The sequence below is a fragment of the Notolepis coatsorum genome, assembly GCF_963971535.1.
Source record: "Notolepis coatsorum genome assembly, chromosome: 3".
NCBI classification, from domain to species: domain Eukaryota; kingdom Metazoa; phylum Chordata; class Actinopteri; order Aulopiformes; family Paralepididae; genus Notolepis; species Notolepis coatsorum.
The window spans coordinates 3,283,722-3,308,362 of NC_140167.1; the positions used below are offsets into that span (position 1 = coordinate 3,283,722).

General features: G+C 46.1%; 1 protein-coding gene across 1 annotated transcript in view; it reads right to left on the reverse strand.

Annotated features, from left to right (window-relative positions):
* Window positions 1-24,641, reverse strand: part of LOC311225661 (polypyrimidine tract-binding protein 1-like) — a 32,375-nt gene that overhangs the window by 2,705 nt on the left and 5,029 nt on the right. Inside the window, exons 4-15 of the mRNA XM_084311053.1 lie at window positions 20,665-20,719; window positions 20,317-20,489; window positions 19,395-19,541; window positions 16,046-16,225; window positions 13,669-13,779; window positions 11,284-11,461; window positions 9,158-9,232; window positions 7,817-7,974; window positions 5,643-5,676; window positions 4,003-4,095; window positions 2,797-3,013; window positions 362-439 (exon numbers count right to left, since the gene is read on the reverse strand). Of these exons, the coding sequence (XP_084167179.1) occupies window positions 362-439; window positions 2,797-3,013; window positions 4,003-4,095; window positions 5,643-5,676; window positions 7,817-7,974; window positions 9,158-9,232; window positions 11,284-11,461; window positions 13,669-13,779; window positions 16,046-16,225; window positions 19,395-19,541; window positions 20,317-20,489; window positions 20,665-20,719 (1,499 nt within the window). The remainder of the gene's footprint in view (window positions 1-361; window positions 440-2,796; window positions 3,014-4,002; window positions 4,096-5,642; window positions 5,677-7,816; window positions 7,975-9,157; window positions 9,233-11,283; window positions 11,462-13,668; window positions 13,780-16,045; window positions 16,226-19,394; window positions 19,542-20,316; window positions 20,490-20,664; window positions 20,720-24,641) is intronic.

Consider the following 24,641-nt stretch of genomic DNA (forward strand, 5'->3'; position numbering starts at 1 on the left):
AAAGAGAAACGGGTGTTAACCGTCTGTAGTGTGGTAGTGAAAGGGTTAACCTTCTGTAGTGTGGTAGTGAAAGGGTTAACCTTCTGTAATGTTGCAGTGAAAGGGTTAACCTTCTGTAGTGTGGTAGTGAAAGGGTTAACCTTCTGTAGTGTGGTAGTGAAAGGTTAACCTTCTGTAGTGTGGTAGTGAAAGGGTTAACCTTCTGTAGTGTGGTAGTGAAAGGTTAACCTTCTGTAGTGTGGTAGTGAAAGGTTAACCTTCTGTAGTGTGGTAGTGAAAGGTTACCCTTCTGTAGTGTGGTAGTGAAAGGTTTAAAAGTAACACAAGGCAGGGTAAAGCCTTTAGTGACCGTGAGACTCACTGGAAGAACTTGAAGGCCTTGACGGAGCCCCCTGAGCTGGAGAACAGGGTCCTGAGATCCTCCTCCACCACCGCAGGCCTGCATGGAGGGAGACGGGGAACGTCAGCACATCACATCATCCATTCAATCACCGCTTTCCTCAACCCTTTCACTGCCACACTACATTAATAGAAGGTTAACCCTTTACTATCACACTACAGGCGGTTAACCGTCTGTAGTGTGATAGTAAAGGGTTAACCTTCTGTAGTGTGGCAGTGAAAGGGTTAACACTTTGTCATGGGGCAGTGAAAGGGTCAACCTCCTGTATTGTCGCCGTGAACGGGTTAACCATTTGGTAGTACGGCAGTGGAAGGGGTTAAGTCATTTTCCATCTCCCCGAACACAACAGCTCAACTGAAAAAAACTCACATTATGGAAAATAGAACTCTCATTATGTCATCATTTCTATAATGCTGTACAGTTGCCAAGTCTTTTCTTCAGCTGAACACCAGAGAGATACGACTCTAGTGATGTCGTCATCAAGGGATAAATCCTGGAGATGATCCATATAGTGAAACAACTCTCGACACTCTGACAACAACACCCATGGCGATTCTACTGGGATATGGGGACACTTTCCAGAGCTGTAAGCCCTACATTTAAATAAAATGCTTTGGGGATGTAATAGCTCAGACAGAAAAGTCTATGAGCAAGATAATTTGTTTAAGGTGGAACTTCCCCATATAAGAGAAAGCACCAACTAAATATGTCAACCAATGAAAATACATGAAAAGGATTGCTTAGAGACTGAAGACAGTGGATCTCTTTTATAGGTCTCTGTGCAGCAGAGTCACAGTACAGAGTAGCTTAAGTTTCACAGAGTAGATTTAACTTTGCGAGAGGAGCTCAGAGGACCAGTCCAGCAACAGTATGTTTGACTGGAGAGGAGCTCAGAGGACCAGTCCAGACCAGCAGCAGTATGTTTGACTGGAGAGGAGCTCAGAGGACCAGTCCAGAACAGCAGCAGTATGTTTGACTGGAGAGGAGCTCAGAGGACCAGTCCAGACCAGCAACAGTATGTTTGACTGGAGAGGAGCTCAGAGGACCAGTCCAGACCAGCAACAGTATGTTTGACTGGAGAGGAGCTCAGAGGACCAGTCCAGACCAGCAGCAGTATGTTTGACTGGAGAGGAGCTCAGAGGACCAGTCCAGACCAGCAGCAGTGTGTTTGACTGGAGAGGAGCTCAGAGGACCAGTCCAGACCAGCAGCAGTATGTTTGACTGGAGAGGAGCTCAGAGGACCAGTCCAGACCAGCAGCAGTATGTTTGACTGGAGGAGCTCAGAGGACCAGTCTAGCCCCTTTCGTGACTGTGATGCACAGAGTGAATCCACAGTCACTTCCTAGTCCGTAGCAAACCAACCTAGATTTACCATGAAGGACTGGTTCTGCCCAAACCCTTCGCTATACAAGTACCACAGAGAAATTCCAAAGGTACTCCCAGTTGCACGAGGGTTTCGGACAGAGATACGGGATGGTTTGAAAGCTCGGCGTTGCTAATAAACATTTTAAATATCTTTTATAAATCGTGTAAACATCACCAGGCATGTCGTCACAAATGCAGAATAAGAGAAGAAGCCATTCTGATGCAACGCTGCCAGACCAGCAACAGTGTGTTTGCGCTAAATAAGGCTGCAATTTACATTGATCCGTCAATGAAAGGATAGAAAATGTATAGAAAACGGGAGGGCATTACCGTCCGTTGGTTTATTTTAAATTAAATAAAGCCAACTCTGTCTGTCCAACAAATTGATACTAGTCATTGAAAATGTATAAATAAAATAAAAACGTACACGGACACACAGCGGATCAATGTAGCCGCATAACGTTAAAGATCAAAGTAAGCGATCTATGGATATCGAGTGTCATTTTGTAAAATGTCCGGCGTCACCACCAGTAATACCGGTGTCGTCATGAGACATTTAACATCACGCGGCAACCCTTGCGCGGTGTGTGCATGCTAAGGCTGTCCCCGAAGCTTGTTTTTGGGATTCAAACTTAGTCAGGGTTTTTCGAACGAATGTTCGAACCTCGCTTTTAATTAATAAAATAAAAATACAACATTTCAATTATCTTTTTTCAAATAACGTTTAAATAAAAATCTCCTTTTTTTTTATATATATAAATATCCTCAAACTATATCCTCAATTTGAATAAAGTGATCTGATTAAATGAGTCTTTTTATTAAATCAACTTTCTTTAATGAATATAACAGCATTTTAGAATATTAGTGTAGAGCCTAATCTTTTTCTGCAACTGTTAAGAAAACCCCATTTGTTTAAACAGAATGAATAGACACATTCGAATGTTGATTTAGAATTCGAATGGCAACGTAACGAACGAACGAACGTCCGGGCTCAGCCTTGGTGCGCTCTGCGCGCGTGCGTCTGTACTCACGGTATGTTGGAGAGGTGCAGCGTGGCCGAGGGGGGGAAGATGTTGGAGTAGTTCTTGGAGCCGGGCTTCTTGAAGCGGTGCAGCGGGGAGTTGCCGTAGTCCTTGGTCAGCCCCTGGTCCTCGTGGCCCTCGCGGGGCAGCTGCACGTTGGTGTGTTTGGAGAGCGTGACGCGCATCGCCCGGCTGTGGAGCCGCTGGCCATTCAGGTGGCTCATGGCTGCGGGGGAGACAAGACGACGTCACGTTAATAATAATAATAAACTTTATTTGTAGAGCACCTTTTCATACAGAAACTGCAGCTCAAAGTGCTTCACAACAGAAAAAAAGACAGGCATAAAATGAGCACATAAAGTACAGACGTATATAAAATCACTGTTTTTCACATTAGGATCTAACATCCCAAAAGGCCACCTAGTTTATGGTTTGATTCAGTTTCAAATAGACAGTAAAATAGTGCAGTGCAATAAAATAGAATATAATAGATAAAAAATATAAAAAAAAAATTCAAAGTCAAAAAAAGTTCAGTCGTGTTTGGTATCCACAGTTTAAAACCCGACAGTCTTCCCTCCCGTTTTATACCCACTTTGACCCTTCGAACCTCCCACTCGGGGCAAACCTCCCTCTCAGGGCGCTGTTCCCTCCATCATGCCGAATTAACGCTGGTACACACATTACAAAAACATTTGTAAAACATGAATTCCCCCCCCTCCCCCCCCCCCCCCCCCCGCGGGATTGTTAGAAACTTTGGACCTGCACTGTAGATAACACTTCAGGCTATGGAACTGTTACGTCAACACATCTGGATCAGAGGTTTAGAGTGGGCTGGGCAATTAATCGAAATAAAATCGCGATCTCGATTCATAGACCTATGCAATCTCATTTCTAAATTATGATGATTTTCATGTTATATTGTCTGTTTAACACCCTTTCACTGCCACACGACAGCCGGTTAACCCTTTCACTGTGACAATACAGAAGGTTAGCCCTTTACTATCACACAACCACGCCGTCGGTTGTGTGATAGTAAAGGGTTAACCTTCTGTCGTGTGGCAGTGAAAGGGTTAAGAGTGCAATAAATGATTTTATTGAAAAAATAAGAATCGTGTGAGAGAATGGTGATCTCAATTCTTAACGAGAGAAAAATCGTGATTCACATTTGAGCCAGAACCGCACAGCCCCCCCCGGCCCTAGAGGGCAGTACAGTACCTAGCTGGGCCTGTGTTCCGTCACACATCTGGATCAGAGCGTTCTCCTTCTTGTTGAAGAGGATCTTCACTCTCATGACGTCGCCGTACACACCTGGGGAAGGAGGGAGGGGCAAACGTCACACACACACTCGTGGCCAATCACACAACCTAACCAGGAGCCACAGCAGCCAATCACGGCTAACGAGACTTATATCATCTTGTTTATTAAAATAGAATCATCAAATCAGGGATATGGGGTAGCATGACCGTTATTCATATGTCGAGACCTTATAGCAGAGAATTAGAAGCTATTCTACAGGTGTTGTGTATTCTCAAATTGTCCATTGTCCATCTGCGTTATGGTATAGTTATTTTTATATCGTGGACCGCGATAAACTGAGAAAAAGTAAAAAAATATATACATATTTCACAAAATATTCTGCAATATTTGACAAAATATATATATATATATTTCCATGTCGCAGCAGACTTCCCGTTACCATGCGGTTCAAACTGGGCTATTCCAGATGTGACATAACATACCTAAAACATACGATAGGTTATTGAAATATATTAATTTCCATATCACCCATCCTCACTCTACATATGAACGCTACCACAGCAACCCTACGTTGGGAGATGATAAGGGGGCCACAACACGACGGGTCAATGTTTTGGGGAATAATGATTTGAGGGCAAAAAAAGAAAAAGAAAAGTGACAAAACATAGGTAAGCTTTGATTGTGACAAAAACAATAATCAAAATAAAGAAAAACAGAATTGATTATTTGACGAGACAAAAAAAACGGGGGCTTTTTTGTTGTTGCCGATAGCATGCAGGAGGAGAGGAAACATGCAGATACCTACATTCAGAGAGAAGTGAGACAAACCGCTACAGAATATATATATATATATAAACGTGATGACGTGCCCGGTGGGACATGTTCCAACTCTCGCTCACAAATCAATAAAAAAAAAAACTAAAAGAGAGAAAGCTGCAGCATTTCATTTCCCGCCGTCGTCTCTGAAGCACCGAGCTGCGTATCGTCGAGAGAAATCAGCCGGGGGGCAAAGTGAAACTCGATAATTCCATGGCTAAAAGTGGACGGCGTGGGATCAACACAGTGCTGGCTTTCATCTCTTCCTCCTCCCCCCCCCCCCCCCCCGAGGGCGGCGTTTTTATTTAGAATCCCAACAGCCTCTGGTCTCATTATTATTATCACTGAAACCAAACGATCCCCACGTTTCTTATTATCAGAGAGCGCTGCGTTTCCCCAGGGCCTCGTCGCCGGCTCTGAAGGCCGTAGCGGTGGATTGCTTTGTTAGTTACCCCGTGGATAGAAGGCGAAACCAAACCCCGTTTCAAATCTAAATGAAATGCTGCCGCTTTCTGCTAATGTTCTCATCTCACTTGCGCGCGCTCTCACTCTCTCTCTCTCTCTCTCTCTCTCTCTCTCACTCACACACCAACCCACAACAGGTCATACAAACCAACCGAACGCCACCCCTCATAGCTCAGTAGTAGTTCTGATGACGAAATCACCAGTAGGTGGAGAAAAAAAAACTATAAAATAATATGGCAACAACTTGAGACGAGCCCACCTCGTCGGGTACAGTAGTAGTAGTAATAAAAAAAGGATGAAAAAGAATGATAACATACCGAAAAGAATAAAGAGGCAGTGTGGCGTAACGCTCTTTAGAGACAGCAGGGGGAGCAGCGGGGCAGGGAGGGAGGGAGAGAGAGAGACAGAGAGAGAGGGGGAGGGGGGGGACAGGGGGAGAGGAGAGGGGAGAGGAGGAGGAGGGAGTGGAGTGGAGTCGGGACATGTCCACAGGCAGCGAGGTCCACAGGAAGGCCACAGTACCATGGAGGGAGGAGAGGCATGAGCAACGAGAGAATGGAGAGAGAGAGAGAGAAGCAGAAGAGAGGGAGAGTGGAGGAGGAGAGGGTTCCAACAGGGTGAGGAGGAGGAGGAGGAGAGGAACAGAGAGATGGAGATGGTGAGGAGGAAGAGAGCAGGAGGATGATGATGGGAGTCAGGTGGGGCCAAAGGACAATGTGGTGTTGTCGTGTGTTGGTTTTTGTTTCAATCAGGGGGAGGGAGGGGGGGAGGGAGGGAGGGAGGGAGGGAGGGAGGGAGGGAGGGAGGGAGGGAGGGAGGGAGGTTCAAATTGGGGGACGATGGATGGTGGGGTGGGAGGGAGGGAGGAGTAACAGACGAATGGAGAGAGGGAGGGAGTAGGAGGAGTGGGGGAACAATTGGTCGTGGGGCGTGCAGTCAGTTGGCAGGAGTTCAGGTGAGGGGATTCAAAAAACAACAAAAAGAGAGGGGAGGAGGAGGAGAAAGATAAAGGGAGAGAGAGAGAGAGAGAAAGGAAGTAAAAAAAAAACAAGGTCAGTATACACAAAGAAATGTAGTGCTTCAGACAGTAGAACTGGCTAAATTAAAATGCACTGTCACTATGGGAACACTAGGAGAAAGGAAGAGAAAAAAAGATTAACAATGAAATACAGAAAAAAGGCAAAGAGACAATATGTACTTTTGAATTGAATGGTTTTGTTTGTAATAATTCCTGAATTACATTTCGATCCTTTAACCTTACTATTCAATTTCCCAATAACTCCTTACGACTACAAATAAATTGCTTTAAAAATCAGCATATGGCTATAGTTATAAAACGTTACTCCAAAAGTCAACATAACGCTGTTGTCAAACCACCAAAAGATACCTAAATGTTTGTGTTTTAAACTTAATTTGAATCAAATCACAAGTAGATTTGACAAAACTAGGAGCGCGCGAAATCCATTCAGAAACTTTTGCACAGCTTCAAAAATCTTAATGAAAATTATTTTGTAGATTTGTTTTGATCGGACAGCAGCGCTGTAAATGTAACTACTTGATCTACAACTCAAGAGAAACGCCTGTGATGAACCTAACAAACGACAACTCACGTTATATTCTAAAACAAGATAATCGCAAAAATGATGCTATATTCTTATATTCTTAAAAAAAAAAAAAAAAAGTAATATTGTCTCTCCAAACAACTCCAGAATGATTTCAACGAATGGGACGGGGAGAAAAAATGAAGATATGAAATGGTGAGATAAATTAAAAAAGAAGTTAGTTTTTGTTTTAATAAACTTAAAAAAAGGAAAATCCACAGTGAATAAAAGTGGCAGATCAGAGAAACACAAAAGAGTAAGGTCCTCAGAGGAGAGGAGAGGAGGACCCCCCCCCCTTAAATACACGCCTCTTTCTAAAGGAGCGAGATCGCTCCTCCAATCGGGTGGATGGGAAGGAGGGACAGGAAGACGCAGAGCGATGGAGGTAAAGGGGCGCAGAGCGATGGAGGTAAAGGGGCGCCCTCTTGTGGCCGGACGGGGGGCGATATAAAATCAAGTGGAAAGCCGCAGGGCGCTAACGTGTCCACGGCGCTGCAGTGGGGGGGGACCGTAGCCCCTTCCGTGACGGTGAAGCACCGAGTGAATACACAGTCCCTTGTCCAGCCGTGTACAATTCCTACAATTAAGTCTTCCGTCTCGCTTTTCTCCATCAACACGCTCCTCGTACAAAGTATCGCAGAGACATTTCAAAAGTACTCACAGTTGCACGAGGGTTTCGGACAAGACAAACGCTACCGACTAACCGTTGGTAGTGTGATAGTAAAAGAGTTAACCTTCCGTTGTGTGGCAGTGAAAGGGTTAATTGTAGGACTTCTACACGGTGGGACAAGGGACTGTGTCTTCACTCGGTGCGTCAGGAACCGATCCACAGCGCTGCTGCACATGGGGGGGGGGGGGGGGGGGGAGAGGGGGGGGCGCTGGGTACTGACCTCTGGGTTGAGGTTGCTGACCAGCAGGACGTTGTGGCCCCCGGGAGCCTGGAGCCCCGGGAAGCCGAGCCGGTTAGCGGCCGCCGCCGCAGCCGCCATGCCCTGGTGGCCGACGCCCAGCTGCGCCAGGGCTTGGGGCATGCCGGGGATCTGCATACCTGCCGGGGGGAGAGACCAGAGGAGACCGTCGGTAACATTTCTTTTAACTAGGGATGTTCGATATGGGCACTTTCACCGATATTGGCCAACCCCCAAAAAAACATAATAATTTCAGGTAATTAACATTACATATCTCTTGTCGTGGAATTAACACAACATTATGCATACTTTTCACAATAAAATAAGAATTTGTTCTTACTTGCTTGCCTGGTTAAATAAGGGTTAAATAAGGGTTAAATACATTAAAAAAAAATAATCCTTTTTATTTTTTAACGGATACAGATAATTTTCGATATTACATTTTAATGCCAATATCGGCCGATAACATCAGACATCCCTACTTTTAACCGAGATTCATCAGTAGCGGGGTTCCCACAGACAATGCAAAATTAAATTCAAGGACTTTTAAGTACTTTTCCCCTAGCACTATTTTTCATTTTCAAGGATGTCACTCGAAGGATACAATTCACTTTTAAATGCTGTTTTGTTTTGCCTCTTCTTGGCTGCTCGCCAGCTAGAGCATCACACGCGAAGAGATGAGGAAAAGCAGTTGGAGCGAGCGAGACAGCGACTCGTCAGATTTAATTAAAAACAGAAAAAAAATATATAGATTTCTTGATTCAGAAGAATTTGATCATGGATGAACAAAACATTCAATGCGAATGGTTGATTTGAATTTCAAGGACTTAAGCACCTTGTTAAAAAATTTGCTGTTTTAAGGAATTCCATGCCTTAACTTTTTTTGTAAACCTTGTGCGAACCCTGGCATCCGGTCAAAATAAAAACAAAAAATGTGAAGACAAGAAACAAACCAGGAAAATAGGAAACAATATTAGAAATGTAAAAATATAGAAATAAATAAAACACATTCCCGATATATTTGTGTAAATAAATAATGCTTGTTTTTCCAATTCTATTCCGTCTATTTTTTACAGCTGCTACCTTTAACTTTTTAACTTAAGTAGTGATTTTATCGTTTGTCCACTACAGTGTTTTACTCATTTGACTCTTATCGTGCGTCTATTTATGTCTATTTTAACATTTGTCAACAGATGAGAGGTATTGGATACCTGAATTTACCCAAGGGGATCAATAAAGTATCTATCCATCCATCTATCCACACATTGACTGAACACATCCATTACAAGCAGGGACTGAACGGGAGGAAGATGGCAGACTCACCCTGCGGGATGGCGAACGTTGGGGGGAAGGCGTGGGCTCCTCCGTAGGGAGAGGCAGAGATGATACCTGGAGCCGCTGGTGGGGAAGACGACCGGAGGAGCACACGGGTTCATTCAGTTCAGTTCAGTCATTTTTTATTTCAGATTTTGGACACATAATGGTCATTCCATAAATCTGCAAAGTTTTACCAGCTGCTATTGCAGCATTGTCCGAAAAGGGCTAGGAAGAAGCACTAGGCTCGTCGGGCCCTACTCCTGAGTGAAGACTCTTTCCTTCTTCTTTTTTACATTTATATACATACATATAGTACACATTACAGTATAGTATACCTGGAGTATATAATAGTATATATAATAGTCTATACAACACATGTGATATGAGATATATAGTACATGATATATACAATATAATAGTATATAGTGCAAATATAGTCTAATATAATATGCAGATTAATTATAATATGATTATATATGACATAACGTACAATACAGTATCATATGTATTATTTTTTTTTTCATTAAGGGTTAAGAGGAGCTCGCTGACCAGAGGAACACCGCGCCATATGGCCGGGAGGGATGTACGCGTGCGCGCAACGGTGCATTCATGAGGGGGGGGGGGGGGGGGGGGGAACTGGCATGGGGATCAGTTGCTCTGACGAGAGGGGGGGGGGGGGGAGAGACCATGTTGTCATGAGGCCAACGTGGATGAATGAAGAAAAAGTGTGAGTGACTGTGTTTATTAGAGGCTGGCGCTTTTTTTAGTACTAGGACACAAAAGCGCCAACTTGCCTCCTCAGACGTCCACAGCCCCCGCCAGCACGCGTACAATGGCTGAAAGGCTCAGGGGGGGGTGTGTGAAATATCAACCAATTGATGGCAGACACTCGATTGGACCAGGAAGACACCCAGGGCTCTCATGACACCGTAGTGAGTTGGGAGCCTCGGTTTAATGTCTCACCCGAGAAGGATGGCACTTGCGACTGTACAGTCAGTGTGTCCCCATCACCGCAGGGACAGCAGCGCTGGTCGGGGCTCAAACCGGCGGCCTTTCCGACAGCCCGATGTAGGGGCTTTGGTGACGACAAAGTCCTCTCCTCATTTGACCGTCTCACATTGGGGGCAGCACACAGTTCCCCAAGTGTCTCGGAGGCGCACTCTGTATGAGAGTCACACCTAGGGATGGGTACCGAATTCGGTACTTTTGAGGTACCGAACCGAAACACGTCGGTACTACCGAGTATCGAATCAAGTGAGAAACCAAAAAAAAAATTTAAAAAAAAATGTTTTTTTTATTAATTTTTACTTTTTTTTTTTACTTTTTTTTTTTTTTTTATGTCAACGTTCACACGCACAATATATGCTTACCTAGGATTTGACTTGATTCAACAACAAAGCAGTCGGAGCAATGACGAGCCGAAAACTGTCGAAATTGTAGTTATTTGAAGTTTGGATTTTTTCTTTTTTTACGACTGAGGTAGGTAAATTAAATTTCTTGAGACTAAAGTACCGAAAAAAGGTACCGTTGGGTACCGGTATCGATTCACAGGTACCGGTACCGGTATCGGTTCAAATGTGAAAGGTACCCATCCCTAGTCACACCTTCAGAGCTCACCTGAAAAGGACCGTCGCTAGCTAGTCAATCGTGTTTCAGTCAGGCACCCGTAACCCTTTCACTGCCACACTACAGAAGGTTAACCCTTTACCATCACACTACAGACAGTTAACCGTCTGTAGTGGTAGTAAAGGATTAACCTTCTGTGGTGTGGCAGTGAAAGGGTTAACCATTTGTCGTGTGGCAGTGAAAGGGTTAACCTTCTGTGTTGTCGTCGTGAAAGGGTTAACCTTCTGTAGTGTGGTAGTGAAAGGGTTAACGTGCTGTGTTGTCATCGTGAAAGGGTTAACCTGCTGTCGCGTGGCAGTGAAAGGGTTAAGGGGGGGGCATGACTAGAATCACCCACTGGGGCCTCTGGCTTATGTGTAAATAGGCTCATTGACCGTAAAGTTCTATTTTAATATGTTATTGCATGTTTTTATTGTACTGTACAAGGGACTGGAGATGTAAAAAAAAAAAAAAACACATCGTTTGTACATCGTCGCCGAAATAAAAAATAAATATAGAAGACGTACCGAAGGCGGCGGCCATGGTCTGGTGGTCCATTTGGGGCTGGGAGTCCCCGGTGGGCAGGTCGGGCCTGGTGTAGTCCCTGCTCTTATCGTTGTTGTACTTCACGTTGAGGCTGGTGAGCTTGGAGAAGCTGATTCTCAGCGTGCAGCAGGCGTTGTAGATGTTCTGGCCGTCCAGGGACTGTGGAGGTGAGACAGTGTTTAGAGACACAGTAACAACAACATGTGATTGTGTCTACGTCCAGAGACTGTGGAGGTGAGACAGTGTTTAGAGACACAGTAACAACAACAACATGTGATTGTGTCTACGTCCAGAGACTGGTGGAGGTGAGACAGTGTTTAGAGACACAGTAACAACAACATGTGATTGTGTCTACGTCCAGAGACTGGTGGAGGTGAGACAGTGTTTAGAGACACAGTAACAACAACATGTGATTGTGTCTACGTCCAGAGACTGGTGGAGGTGAGACAGTGTTTAGAGACACAGTAACAACAACAACATGTGATTGTGTCTACGTCCAGAGACTGGTGGAGGTGAGACAGTGTTTAGAGACACAGTAACAACAACATGTGATTGTGTCTACGTCCAGAGACTGGTGGAGGTGAGACAGTGTTTAGAGACACAGTAACAACAACATGTGATTGTGTCTACGTCCAGGGACTGGTGGAGGTGAGACAGTGTTTAGAGACACAGTAACAACAACATGTGATTGTGTCTACGTCCAGAGACTGGTGGAGGTGAGACAGTGTTTAGAGACACAGTAACAACATGTGATTGTGTCTACGTCCAGAGACTGGTGGAGGTGAGACGGTGTTTAGAGACACAGTAACAGCAACATGTGATTGTGTCTACGTCCAGAGACTGGTGGAGGTGAGACAGTGTTTAGAGACACAGTAACAACAACAACATGTGATTGTGTCTACGTCCAGAGACTGGTGGAGGTGAGACAGTGTTTAGAGACACAGTAACAACAACATGTGATTGTGTCTACGTCCAGAGACTGGTGGAGGTGAGACAGTGTTTAGAGACACAGTAACAACAACATGTGATTGTGTCTACGTCCAGGGACTGGTGGAGGTGAGACAGTGTTTAGAGACACAGTAACAACAACAACATGTGATTGTGTCTACGTCCAGAGACTGGTGGAGGTGAGACAGTGTTTAGAGACACAGTAACAACAACATGTGATTGTGTCTACGTCCAGAGACTGGTGGAGGTGAGACAGTGTTTAGAGACACAGTAACAACAACATGTGATTGTGTCTACGTCCAGAGACTGGTGGAGGTGAGACAGTGTTTAGAGACACAGTAACAACAACAACATGTGATTGTGTCTACGTCCAGGGACTGGTGGAGGTGAGACAGTGTTTAGAGACACAGTAACAGCAACATGTGATTGTGTCTACGTCCAGAGACTGGTGGAGGTGAGACAGTGTTTAGAGACACAGTAACAACAACATGTGATTGTGTCTACGTCCAGAGACTGGTGGAGGTGAGACAGTGTTTAGAGACACAGTAACAACAACAACATGTGATTGTGTCTACGTCCAGAGACTGGTGGAGGTGAGACAGTGTTTAGAGACACAGTAACAACAACATGTGATTGTGTCTACGTCCAGAGACTGGTGGAGGTGAGACAGTGTTTAGAGACACAGTAACAACAACATGTGATTGTGTCTACGTCCAGGGACTGGTGGAGGTGAGACAGTGTTTAGAGACACAGTAACAGCAACATGTGATTGTGTCTACATCCAGAGACTGGTGGAGGTGAGACAGTGTTTAGAGACACAGTAACAGTAACAACATGTGATTGTGTCTACGTCCAGAGACTGGTGGAGGTGAGACAGTGTTTAGAGACACAGTAACAACAACATGTGATTGTGTCTACGTCCAGAGACTGTGGAGGTGAGACAGTGTTTAGAGACACAGTAACAGCAACATGTGATCGCGTCTACATCCAGAGACTGTGATGCTTGGACTACATGCGTGTGTCACTTTGACCTAGTTTTTCCCACACCACTTTCAACGCGCAGATCTTTCCACACAAGTCTCGTTGGCTTCGATTCGTGTCGTTCTTCTTACCAGAGACACTAAACCGCCTCCAAGAAACCATCACAGATGTGAGCCGTGACGTAGACATTATTTACAGCGACGGCCGACGGCCGGAGGAGGAATCATTTAGTGGAAAGAAGTGCGTGCGACCGGTTAAAGAGTAAAAAAAAATGGTTTAGGGAATCCATTTGTGCCGGGATCCTTGTGATCTCGACGGACGGGTTGTCTCGGGGGGAAACCCCGCAAAAGGACAGAGTAGTGTGTGTGTGTGTGTGTGTGTGTGTGCCTGTGTGTGTGTGCCTGTGTGTGTGTGTGTGTGTGCTGCACCGGTCTTACCAGCTTGGCGTGCTGAGCAGTCATGCCGTCGGCGTACTGGACCAGAGCCTGGAATTGGTTGTTCTTGGTGAAGGTGATGATCTTCAACACTGTGCCGAACTTGGAGAAGATCTGGGGGTAAAAAGAAAAACAAGACACGGCACAACATTCAGCCGGACGCTTTTATCCAAAGCCACGTTCTGTACGACGACAAGTCGGCAGGAGCAGCCGAGTAACGATGTTCATCGAGAGGGTGTTGAAACTGGGGTGGAGCCGTGTCGAGTGCAGAGTAGTGGAGACGTGTTAGTCTAGTAGGTAGTGATACAGGCGCGGTAGATTATTCAGTGGAAGAGTGCAGAGTAGTGGAGACATGTTAGTCTAGTAGGTAGTGATACAGGCGAGGTAGATTATTCAGTGGAAGAGTGCAGAGTAGTGGAGACATGTTAGTCTAGTAGGTAGTGATACAGGCGAGGTAGATTATTCAGTGGAAGAGTGCATAGATGGCATAATGACGAACAGTGTCAGCCACACTAACGGTGTTGCCATAGCAGAGTCGTCAACAAGGGCGCCTGGTGTAAATCTTCTCGCCGCTCACCACTTTTAGAATCTCCAAAACATTTCTTAAAAGGTAGTGAAGTGATTCGATAGCACGGTTTAAATAACCAGAAGCCTCCAGATTGATTGCTTGGATGGTTTTGGACAACGATACGATATTTGCCGATATCTGCCACGATACGATACGATGCAGGTGCCTGATGCAATCGATATGAGACGATATCATAAGCCCATTTAACACAATCTGTAACATTTAGATCAACTCAAAAAAGGTAACGAAAATATAATATGAAAAATGTATTGAGCTCTTCCAGACATTTAAATGAAAAACAAGTGAAAGTGTTGGAGTATTATACTACCGACTCAGTCCGTTCTTAAAGACTGGTGGCCCTGTTAACTCCACAAAGGTTTAATCTAGCATGCTAGCAGTTGTCCACACTCTCTACAAAGAGAGGGGCCAAGAATGGCCATTGGCCGTAGCATGCAATGTGAAGGCACAGTAGGCTACTGCTAAACTGTGAGCATTATAAGTGGAACACACACATGCATTCAAATGTACACAAAAAAAGAAGTTCCGGGTTTAAAACCTTGGTCTCCAACCTTTGTCAATCAAGTTGTAAATTATTTAATTGATCGGTATCCTTACGCGTCTTATCGGTATGATTTTATATGCCTTTTTGTACACTCGACGTGACTAAACGAGGGAACCGCTAGGGTTAACCCTTTCACTACAGAAGGTTAACCCTTCACTACCACACTCTGCAGTGTGGTAGTGAAAGGGTTAACATTCTGTAGTGTGGGTGTGAAAGGGTTAACACTTTGTTGTGTGGCAGTGAAAGGGTTAACAGTCAGTATTGTTGCAGTGAAAGGGTTAACCTTATGTAGTGTGGCAGTGCAAGGGTTAACACTGTCGTGGTGGCAGTGAAAGGGTTAACCATTTCGCAGTGTGGTAGTGAAAGGGTTAACCGTATGTAGTGTGGTAGTGAAAGGGTCGATTGTGGCAGTGAAAGGGTTAACCTTATGTAGTGTGGCAGTGAAAGGGTTAACCTTCTGTATTGTCGCAGTGAAAGGGCTAACACTGTTGTGTGTCAGTGAAAGGGTTAACACTGTTGTGTGTCAGTGAAAGGGTTAACCTTCTGCATTGTCACAGTGAAAGGGTTAACACTGTTGTGTGTCAGTGAAAGGGTTAACCTTCTGCATTGTCGCAGTGAAAGGGTTAACACTGTTGTGTGTCAGTGAAAGGGTTAACCTTCTGCATTGTCGCAGTGAAAGGGCTAACACTGTTGTGTGTCAGTGAAAGGGTTAACACTGTTGTGTGTCAGTGAAAGGGTTAACCTTCTGCATTGTCGCAGTGAAAGGGCTAACACTGTTGTGTGTCAGTGAAAGGGTTAACCCTTTGGCAGCACGGTCAGTGAAAGGGTTAACACTGTTGTGTGTCAGTGAAAGGGTTAACCCGTTGGCAGCGCGGTCAGTGAAATGGTTAACACTGCTGTGTGTCAGTGAAAGGGTTAACCCTTTGGCATCACGGTCAGTGAAAGGGTTAACACTGTTGTGTGTCAGTGAAAGGGTTAACACTGTTGTGTGTCAGTGAAAGGGTTAACACTGTTGTGTGTCAGTGAAAGGGTTAACACTGTTGTGTGTCAGTGAAAGGGTTAACACTGTTGTGTGTCAGTGAAAGGGTTAACACTGTTGTGTGTCAGTGAAAGGGTTAACCCTTTGGCAGCACGGTCAGTGAAAGGGTTAACCCTTTGGCAGCGCGGTCAGTGAAAGGGTTAACCCTTTGGCAGCGCGGCCGGTCAGTGAAAGGGTGTGACGACTGAAAGGTTTGAGATGAAAGGCGTACCTGGTGCAGCACGTCCAGCGTGACGGGGTAGAAGAGGTTCTCCACGATGACCCGCAGGACGGGGCTCTGAGAGCCCATGCCCCCCCCCATGCCGCCCATGCCGGAGGCGTCGCCCGCCATGGCCATGCCTCCCATGCCGCCCTGCACCGCGTTCACGGCCTGCAGCGCCGCCTGGGCCCTCTGGGGGGACGAGCAGACGGAGGAGACGAGTGGAGTCAAGTCATTTATTTATATTAGCTCTCAGAGAGCCGACCAGACTGCTGCACAGTAACTACTGACTGCAGAGTTAACCCTTTCACTGCCACACGACAGAAGGTTAGCCCTTTACTATCACACAACCGACGGCGATGCTCCATCATTAGCATCATTAGCTCCGCAAATGCGGAGCTAATGATGCTAATGATGGAGCATCGCCGTCGGTTGTGTGATAGTAAAGGGCTAACCTTCTGTATTGTCCCAGTGAAAAGGGTTAACCGGCTGTCGTGTGGCAGTGAAAGGGTTAAACACTATAGACACAGTCACACAGTGCAACGGAGGACAATACAACATATATTGAAATTCTTTATTCGGAATAACCCCATGAGATGTAGCATCTCGTTTTCGAGGGGCTCCTAAACACAATACAACGTATGTACATTTTCAGAAAAAGAAAAAAAAATAATAATAATAAAAACACAAAAACATTAGACATCGAAACAGTCTACAACAACAAAATCAACTGAGAAATGACATTACAAAATAAGTAAACCAACATACAAGATCACAAAATAAACAGGACAAACAAAACAAAACACAAATCAAGCAAGGATAGGAATGGATCGTTACTTCGTACGAGATAAGTAGTGAAAGTCTTGATAGTATGCAGTATATAAATGATAAAACTAAAAATGATAAACTAAAAATGATAAACTAAAAACATGTACATGTACTATGAAAGTAAGAAGACAGCGCATTTTTAAATAAATAAAAAGATGAGATGGAACGAGTATTTGCAGGTAAGGTATTCCAATCAGAAGGGGCTTTGAACATGACTGAAGACAAGATGGACAGTAGGGGCGGGCACCGCAATCCGGTACTTTTAAGGGAATCGACCGAATCACGCCGGCACTACAGATTCACCGGTGCCAAATGTAGGTAATGGATACATTTTTGTTTTGTTTACCGCAAAACGAAACCTATGAATTGTGCCGCACGTTCATGCGCACAATACACGCTTACCTAGGATTTTACTTGATTCAACAACAACAACAAAGCAGTCGGGGGGGCGATGGCAAGCCGAAAGCGTACAAATGCAAAAATTAGGTAGAGAGTGCAAATCTTTCAGTAGTATTGTTAAGATACAAGATTATTACATTTGGTCAAAGTGTGTATTTTTGGACAAACTTTGGAAATGCAACCGCTGATTCTATATGAAGTCTGATCTGCCGTCTCATCGAGGCGGTTACTCAGCCTCTGGGTGTCTCCAGCGCGTCGTCCTCCGCGGCCGCTTCGCCAACAAGGCTTTCAAACTGAAGCCGGGGCATCAAATTTTTATCGTTTCCCCCGTTTTTTTGGAGCAATTACGTGTAATTTTCCCCGTTTTCTCTTTTTCCACTGTTATGGAGCAGGCCAATGGAAAACGTTCATTAAACTAAAACGGCGTTGGCTTGTTGTTATGGATTGTAGAGTGCGGCGTGCATCTATGAGAACATACAATTGCCCATAGCCTTTATTATATCGAGTAATATTTCAAATTATTTTATGAATAAGAGTGGTATATCAATAAAAACTGACATTTAAATAGTTAGAAAAAGTTATTAAAGAAAAATATCGATATACAATTATTTGTATAATGTATATTGCACTTTAGTCCATGCGGGGTCTGTTTTGAGGGTACAAGGGTTAAACACTGCCTCGACTACGAGGGGTCTTAGTGTAACTAGTTTTGAGGGTACAAGGGTCAAACACTGCCTCGACCACGAGGGGTCTTAGTGTAACTAGTTTTGAGGGTACAAGGGTCAAACACTGCCTCGACTACGAGGGGTCTTAGTGTAACTAGTTTTGAGGGTACAAGGGTCAAACACTGCCTCGACTACGAGGGGTCTTAGTGTAACTAGTTTTGAGGGTACAAGGGTCAAACACTGCCTCAACCACGAGGGGTCTTAGTGTAACTAGTTTTGAGGGTACAAGGGTCAAACACTGCCTCGACTACGAGGGGTCTTAGTGTAACTAGTTTTGAGGGTACAAGGGTCAAACACTGCCTCGACTACGAGGGGTCTTAGTGTAACTAGTTTTGAGGGTACAAGGGTCAAACACTGCCTCGACCACGAGGGGTCTTAGTGTAACTAGTTTTGAGGGTACAAGGGTCAAACACTGCCTCGACTACGAGGGGTCTTAGTGTAACTAGTTTTGAGGGTACAAGGGTCAAACACTGCATCGACTACGAGGGGTCTTAGTGTAACTAGTTTTGAGGGTACAAGGGTTAAACACTGCATCGACTACGATGCAAAAATTGGACGGCAAAATTGATAAATAACAAGGATAATAAACACGGTTCGACTTGAACAATGGCGTGTGGGAGCCCATTTCCCGTTGGCTTCCTGGAGGAGTTCGGTACGCCGCTTTTTCTGTAGTTCGCTCGTAAATCTTCGGCACAGCGCTTGGCACAACGTTGGCATGGAACGGCCAGAATCGCACACCGTTGATAAATGTGTCTATTCAGAAACTCTGCAACAACTGTTTAGGGCCGTATGCCAATGAAGAGACAACACAAGATTTATACCAATAACTTTTGAGAACACACTGTCCGGAAAACACCGCCCAGGTGTGTGCACGTACATGCATTAGTTATACGCTGAGAGTGTCGAGTCCTTAAATGAGAACATAATCAAAACTAACTCAAAATAAGCAGATTTTAAAAAGGGCTGTGTGCCAAGAGACACAGAAGATTAATACCAATAATTTTGAGAACATTGTCCAGAGACACACACACACACCGTCCGCCTGTGCATTTAGATGCAGAATTAAGTTATTATACTTGTGAGGACTGACTTTGATGTTGAACGGTCCTCGCAAGAAAGGAAAACATAGCTAATAGCTAACCATTTCACTAACACTGGAAAGGGTTAACCCTTTCACTACCACACTACAGAAGTGTTAACCGTAGGTAGTGTGGTAGTGAAAGGGTTAACCGTCTCTATAGTGTGGTAGTGAAAGGGTTAACCGTCTCTATAGTGTGGTAGTGAAAGGGTTAACCGTCTCTATAGTGTGGTAGTGAAAGGGTTATGGTTATGATTCGAATTAGGTTAAGGCAAGGCAAGTCAATACACCAGTACCATAATAACATGCGTGTGTGCGCGTGTGCTCGTACCACTTGGTTGGGGGAGTTGTCCGTCTTGAGCTCCTTGTGGGTGGAGTACTGCATGTAGATGGGGTGGTTCCTGATGACGGGCGTGACTGTGGAGTAGTAGCTGACCATGGTCTGAGCACATTCCTCACTGTTGAGCTCCAAGAAGGCCTGCGGGGGGGGGGGGGGGGGGCACATTACCATGACAACCTCTTCATTCACCGGGTACATCATCTCGTTTGTATACACACACACACACCGGTGATTGACCCATATCGAGATCGGCCCCCTTTCCTTGATCCTCTTATAATCGCAAACCACAGCTTCCTTCCCCTTTTGTTTTCCGGGGACGACCGAGAGAGAAGAGGGCGGGGTTCAAGATCAAAAGGTCAATTAGTTTGACTCGTAGTTTGTTTATAACCCGTCCTAACTGTCGAGGAGCAGAGGGTGTCGCCCCCGGAGCCCGGAGGCCTGAGGGGTTAACTTCCGATGCACGTCTTAGACCAGATTAAAACACGGAGGAAACCCACGTGAGCACAGGGGAGAGAGAGCGGGCAAACTTCTCACAATACCTTTCTCAAAATGAAGGGTATATATGCATTACAATAAATATAGGCAATAAAGAATTTGAATATATACTATGAGTAAGAGTAAAACAGTATACACACGGTGCACTAACTGGTGGTTATTATAAATTAGATGGGAGGCTTCAAATGATCGTTTTGAGGAAAATCATCCGTCATGACCGTGAGAACAAAATGGGCGCAGAGGGCATATAATTATCGTACATGTGGCAACCCGGCTTTCGAGAGGAAAATGATGCAATTTAAAATCATCTGCGGGTTTTAGCCGTTTCCTAGCGACAGGGGGGGAGGGGGGGACATTCCAAAGAAACGCGTCTCTTATGTAGGAAAACAGACGTGCGGTGTCGCATGGCGTGTCTCACCTGGTTCTTCCCCTTCAGCATCAGCAGGTTGGTCACCTTGCCAAAGGGCAGTCCCAGGCTGATGACCTCGGCCTCGTTGATGTCGTTGGGCAGCTTGCGCACGTGGATGACACGCGAGGGCGCGCCGGGGCCCCGGATGTCACCTTTGAACTTCTTACTGTCGTTGCCATTGGCTAAGAGAGCGAGAGAGAGAGAGACGCCGATCATCGAGGAGGAGAGGAAAGGGAACAAGAGGCTCTGCCTCGCTGAATAGCCCCCGCCGACAGATCGTCGTGGCAACGCAAAACACAACAACACTCAATACGACAAGCACTTCAACCCCCCCCCCCCTTCTCCTCCTCCTCCTACCTGAGCTCATGATATAGGGCCCGTTGGATATGGAAAAGAGTTCGTCGGATCCCCTCTGCAGAGAGAAAGAGAAGAGGGAGACAAAAGGAGGTGGTTGAGTCGACAGGTGGAGCAGCACACGACGACGGCACACGGCGCTCTCACGTTACCCAGCCATTGTGCGGCGCGGGGGGAAAGAAGCAGGAAGTCATCCGATATAACCAAAGAGGATTAAGGGAGGGAGAGAAAAAAAAGAAAGAAAAAAACACTTTCAGAAGAACCCAACCCTATACTCCTCTCGCACGGATACAGTGGCCTAGTTTGCCCAGGGGGCAATATTCCATTTTCCCACCACAATCACATGTTCCCTTTCATTCCAACCTCCTCTGCTGCGCAACTACTACTTGCTGCCAACAAGCTACGAATCATAAGTTACATTCACGACCACACAGGCTATTATTTCTTACCCCGGGGGAGGGGGTTGGAGGAGGAGGAGGGGAGGGAGGGAGGAGGGGGGTCAACGCTCCAAAACATCACATGTTTCGTTCACACGCCAAACAGAAAAACAGCTTGGCACCAGGAATTTAAGTGTGTGCGTCAGCAGCAGGAAGAGGTTGACATTGCAACAGGCAGGCAGCCATTACAAGGCCCCCCTCTCTCGCTCTCTCTCAAGTGGGAGGCTGACACATTGAAACCGTCTTGTCGGGAGGGATAGAGAGAGAGAGAGACGGATAAGATACTGCCGGCCCACACTACTGTACTGTCCTGTGTGAGACCAGCCTCGTCTGGCGCCTCACTCCACACAGTCGATAGAAGTGCTGTTTCAGGCCTGCTTTCGCGGCTGTGTGTGTGTGTGCTGGAGTGCTCTCACGGCTGTGTGTGTGCGTGTGTGCTGGAGTGAAGCAGTCACAAGGAGTGGCTCAGCGGCCTAAGCTCTCTCTCTCTCTCTCTCTCTCTCTCTCCATCACTCCACAATGAAGGTCCTGTTCTGGCTGAGACTGGAGGGCATTGTTACACAGCGGCACACACACACACACACACACACACAGGACCCGCTCCCGGGAGTCCGAGAGCTCCTGGCGACTAGCGGCTGTGCAGGTCCGTCCGCCGGCACTCTTCCATGTGCCTCGTATGTGAATCTCTGGGCTTCTACAGCAACGAGGCATAAATCGTGCAAATTTTGATCGATATTGAAATCACGATCCATTAAAAACACGATTACTCTTATGACGACGACTGAAATTGGTTTGACCTTTTCTTCTCGACCGAAGGCCCCGCCTTTCGACCGTCGTCGCCGTCTACGAGTTAAGAGACGTTTCTAAAATAACCGGAGAAACGTGCCGTGGCTCCTCCCCTCTCCCTCTTGACACCGGCTGAAAACTACCGTTTGGGCACCGCTGTGAAGGAACAGTGGCGCTGCATTTAAAACGCAAGGCAAAAAAAAGCGAGAGCAACATGGCACGCGGCACAATAATCGACCGCGGGGGGAAGACAAAGCCCTAATTGAAACTCAAATCAAATCGCGGCCCCAGGCCTACAAGGAAGCGAGGGGGGGGGGGGTTTCCAGTTGAAACTGTAGGTAGCAGCGCTGCTCAAAATGGAACCGAAAAGATTGATGTCTGCGAGGAGACCTCCAGGCGGCGTTGTGTATAGAAGTTCAGAGGGAGGGGGGGGGGACACAGTTCGTTGCCATAGGACCCAAACATGGACTGTAAGGGCTATATAAACTATCCCTTTGAGTCCAGATGGCCGGGCTGACTCACTGGCTCGCTCAGAGGCCCAGCATCCACTCTCCGCCTGGTGCCTAAAGCAACAAGACCCGGCCCCTGTCCCCTCTTCACCGTCCCGGGATCAGGCGTATATTAGGCGAAGATGGAACGCAGGCCCAGACGATCGCTGACCTCGGATCAGTGACCCTGAGTTCCCTAAACGAGTATCAACTTAGCGATGCGTCGGAGGGGCCTACGGTGAGTCGGAACATGAGTGTAAGGGGGGGGGGGGGGGGGTCTTTCTGGCGGGGTCCCTGGGGTGGGAGAACATTCATCACTGGCCGTGAGATGAAAACCCATGCTTTTCAAGGACAACGGGAATAAAACGTTAGGGTGTAACAGGGAAAAGCCATGCAAAATAGAACTCATACATTAAGAGACCCCGTAGGCCATGGTTACACTTACGTTTCATTTTCGCATTATTTCGTTTGCGTGTCCAAGTTAAAAGGCGACGCCATTTTGGCAGGCAATTTCGTTTTCCTAGCGGCAACGCTCAAAGGGGGGTTTCATTTTGAAAACTCGCCGGCAACAGTGCCATGCAATATGCGCGAGCCAGATAGACACCGACGTCCGCGTGCCCTTGACATGACAGAACGCTGCTAGAACCAGATGCAAATATTATTGCTCAAGATGTAAAATACGCTAGTGAGCAGGGGAGGCACTAGTAGTGAGCAACGCATGGAGGACAACCCGTCACTTTCAAACATTCCATCTGCTTTTTCCGCCATCAGCGGATGATTGGCAGTTCTGGAGCCTCGGGAGTCCGGGGTGGTCATCTGACGAGCGCCCCGTAAAAAGTCGCTCACCTGACATATCGTCATGTACTCGTCGAGAACCGATTTGGTCGAGTGAGGTGGCGTTCGAACGGCAACAAATATATCTTTAATTCTGTCGTTTTATATGTTTGGCGAAAAATGCTGCCGCAAGCCACTCGCAAAGTGCCGTGACTTAGTGCGTTCCGCCCACGGGCACGCCGGTCGGCGTGTTAAGAGCTTAAAGGAACATTGTGGGAAATCGTTATCGTTGGACAAGAAAATAGACGCCAATTTCCTCTGTGCGTTCAGTAGAAAGCTATCCAGCTGCAAGCTAGCCTAGCACAAATGAATGGGCGCGAATACGGACCAGAGCCTAGCTGTGGGCCAAAAAGGCCCCTCCCAGAGTTTTAAGGCAGGCTAGTGGTCCATGTCCGCTTGCATTCATTTGTGCTGAAGCTAGGCTAGCTCGTAGCCGCATCTATCCTCTTGTCCGACTCTGGAAAAGAAAGTAAGTGAATTTCCCCATAACGTTGTTCCTTTAACCCATTGAAACCGAGAAACACATGTGTGTGTGTATATGCAGGCTATATAATGCATTCTTCTTAGCAGGCGTTTTAGGTCTAAATGGGTTAAGCAGCCATTTGTATCTAAAGGGCCCACAACAGGGCCCACAACAGATGCAGACAATGAGGAGTTCTGGCAGTGATGACTAACGCCAGACTCTTAGGAGGTTGTGGGCAACAGGCATCACTCTCTCTCTCCCTCTCTGCTAACAGAAGAGACAGTGAAGAGGACGTATATTTGGACGGGCCATCTTCCAGCCAGGGTTGGGTTACTTCCTCCTTGCGGACTGACGGGTCCATTGTTCCATCGCAGTACTTTCCCCTCCCACTTCCTCATTCTAATAATATCTACAGGCCGGGGCAAAGTCCAGCATGGGGGAGGGACCTCGAGCATAGGACAGATACAGAAGCTCGCCTCCCCACTGTGGGCCGAGAAGAGAAACCAGCTGTGTGTTTTTTTATGGCCATTTTGAAGTATTGCACTAGAAACGCTGGGTGGAAACGGCAGAATTCAATAAAACATTCGCAATTTCACAAAAAGAAATGTCAGGCTCCCTGGAGGTGCATTTGTGGAAATGTGGTAAATAGGCAATGGAAAGGCATTCGTCATATAAATAACGGCAGATGGGAGGAAAAAGGCTTCCATGATGATGAACGCTCTGCCGTTTGGTCCGACTCCATTGCACAGAAACTCAGCCGGGTTTAAAACTTTCTGAAATGATGCAGCAAAAGGCCGTCTGTAAATCATGTCACCCCAGAACCGTCAGATGTGAAAAAGCAATGTGCAATGTGCCACTGCTATTGTAATATGGCCATTATAATATCGTTATTATAGCCATATAGACTTAATCCTTTCACTACCACACTACCAAATGGTTAACCTTTTCACTGCAACACTAGACGGTTAACCC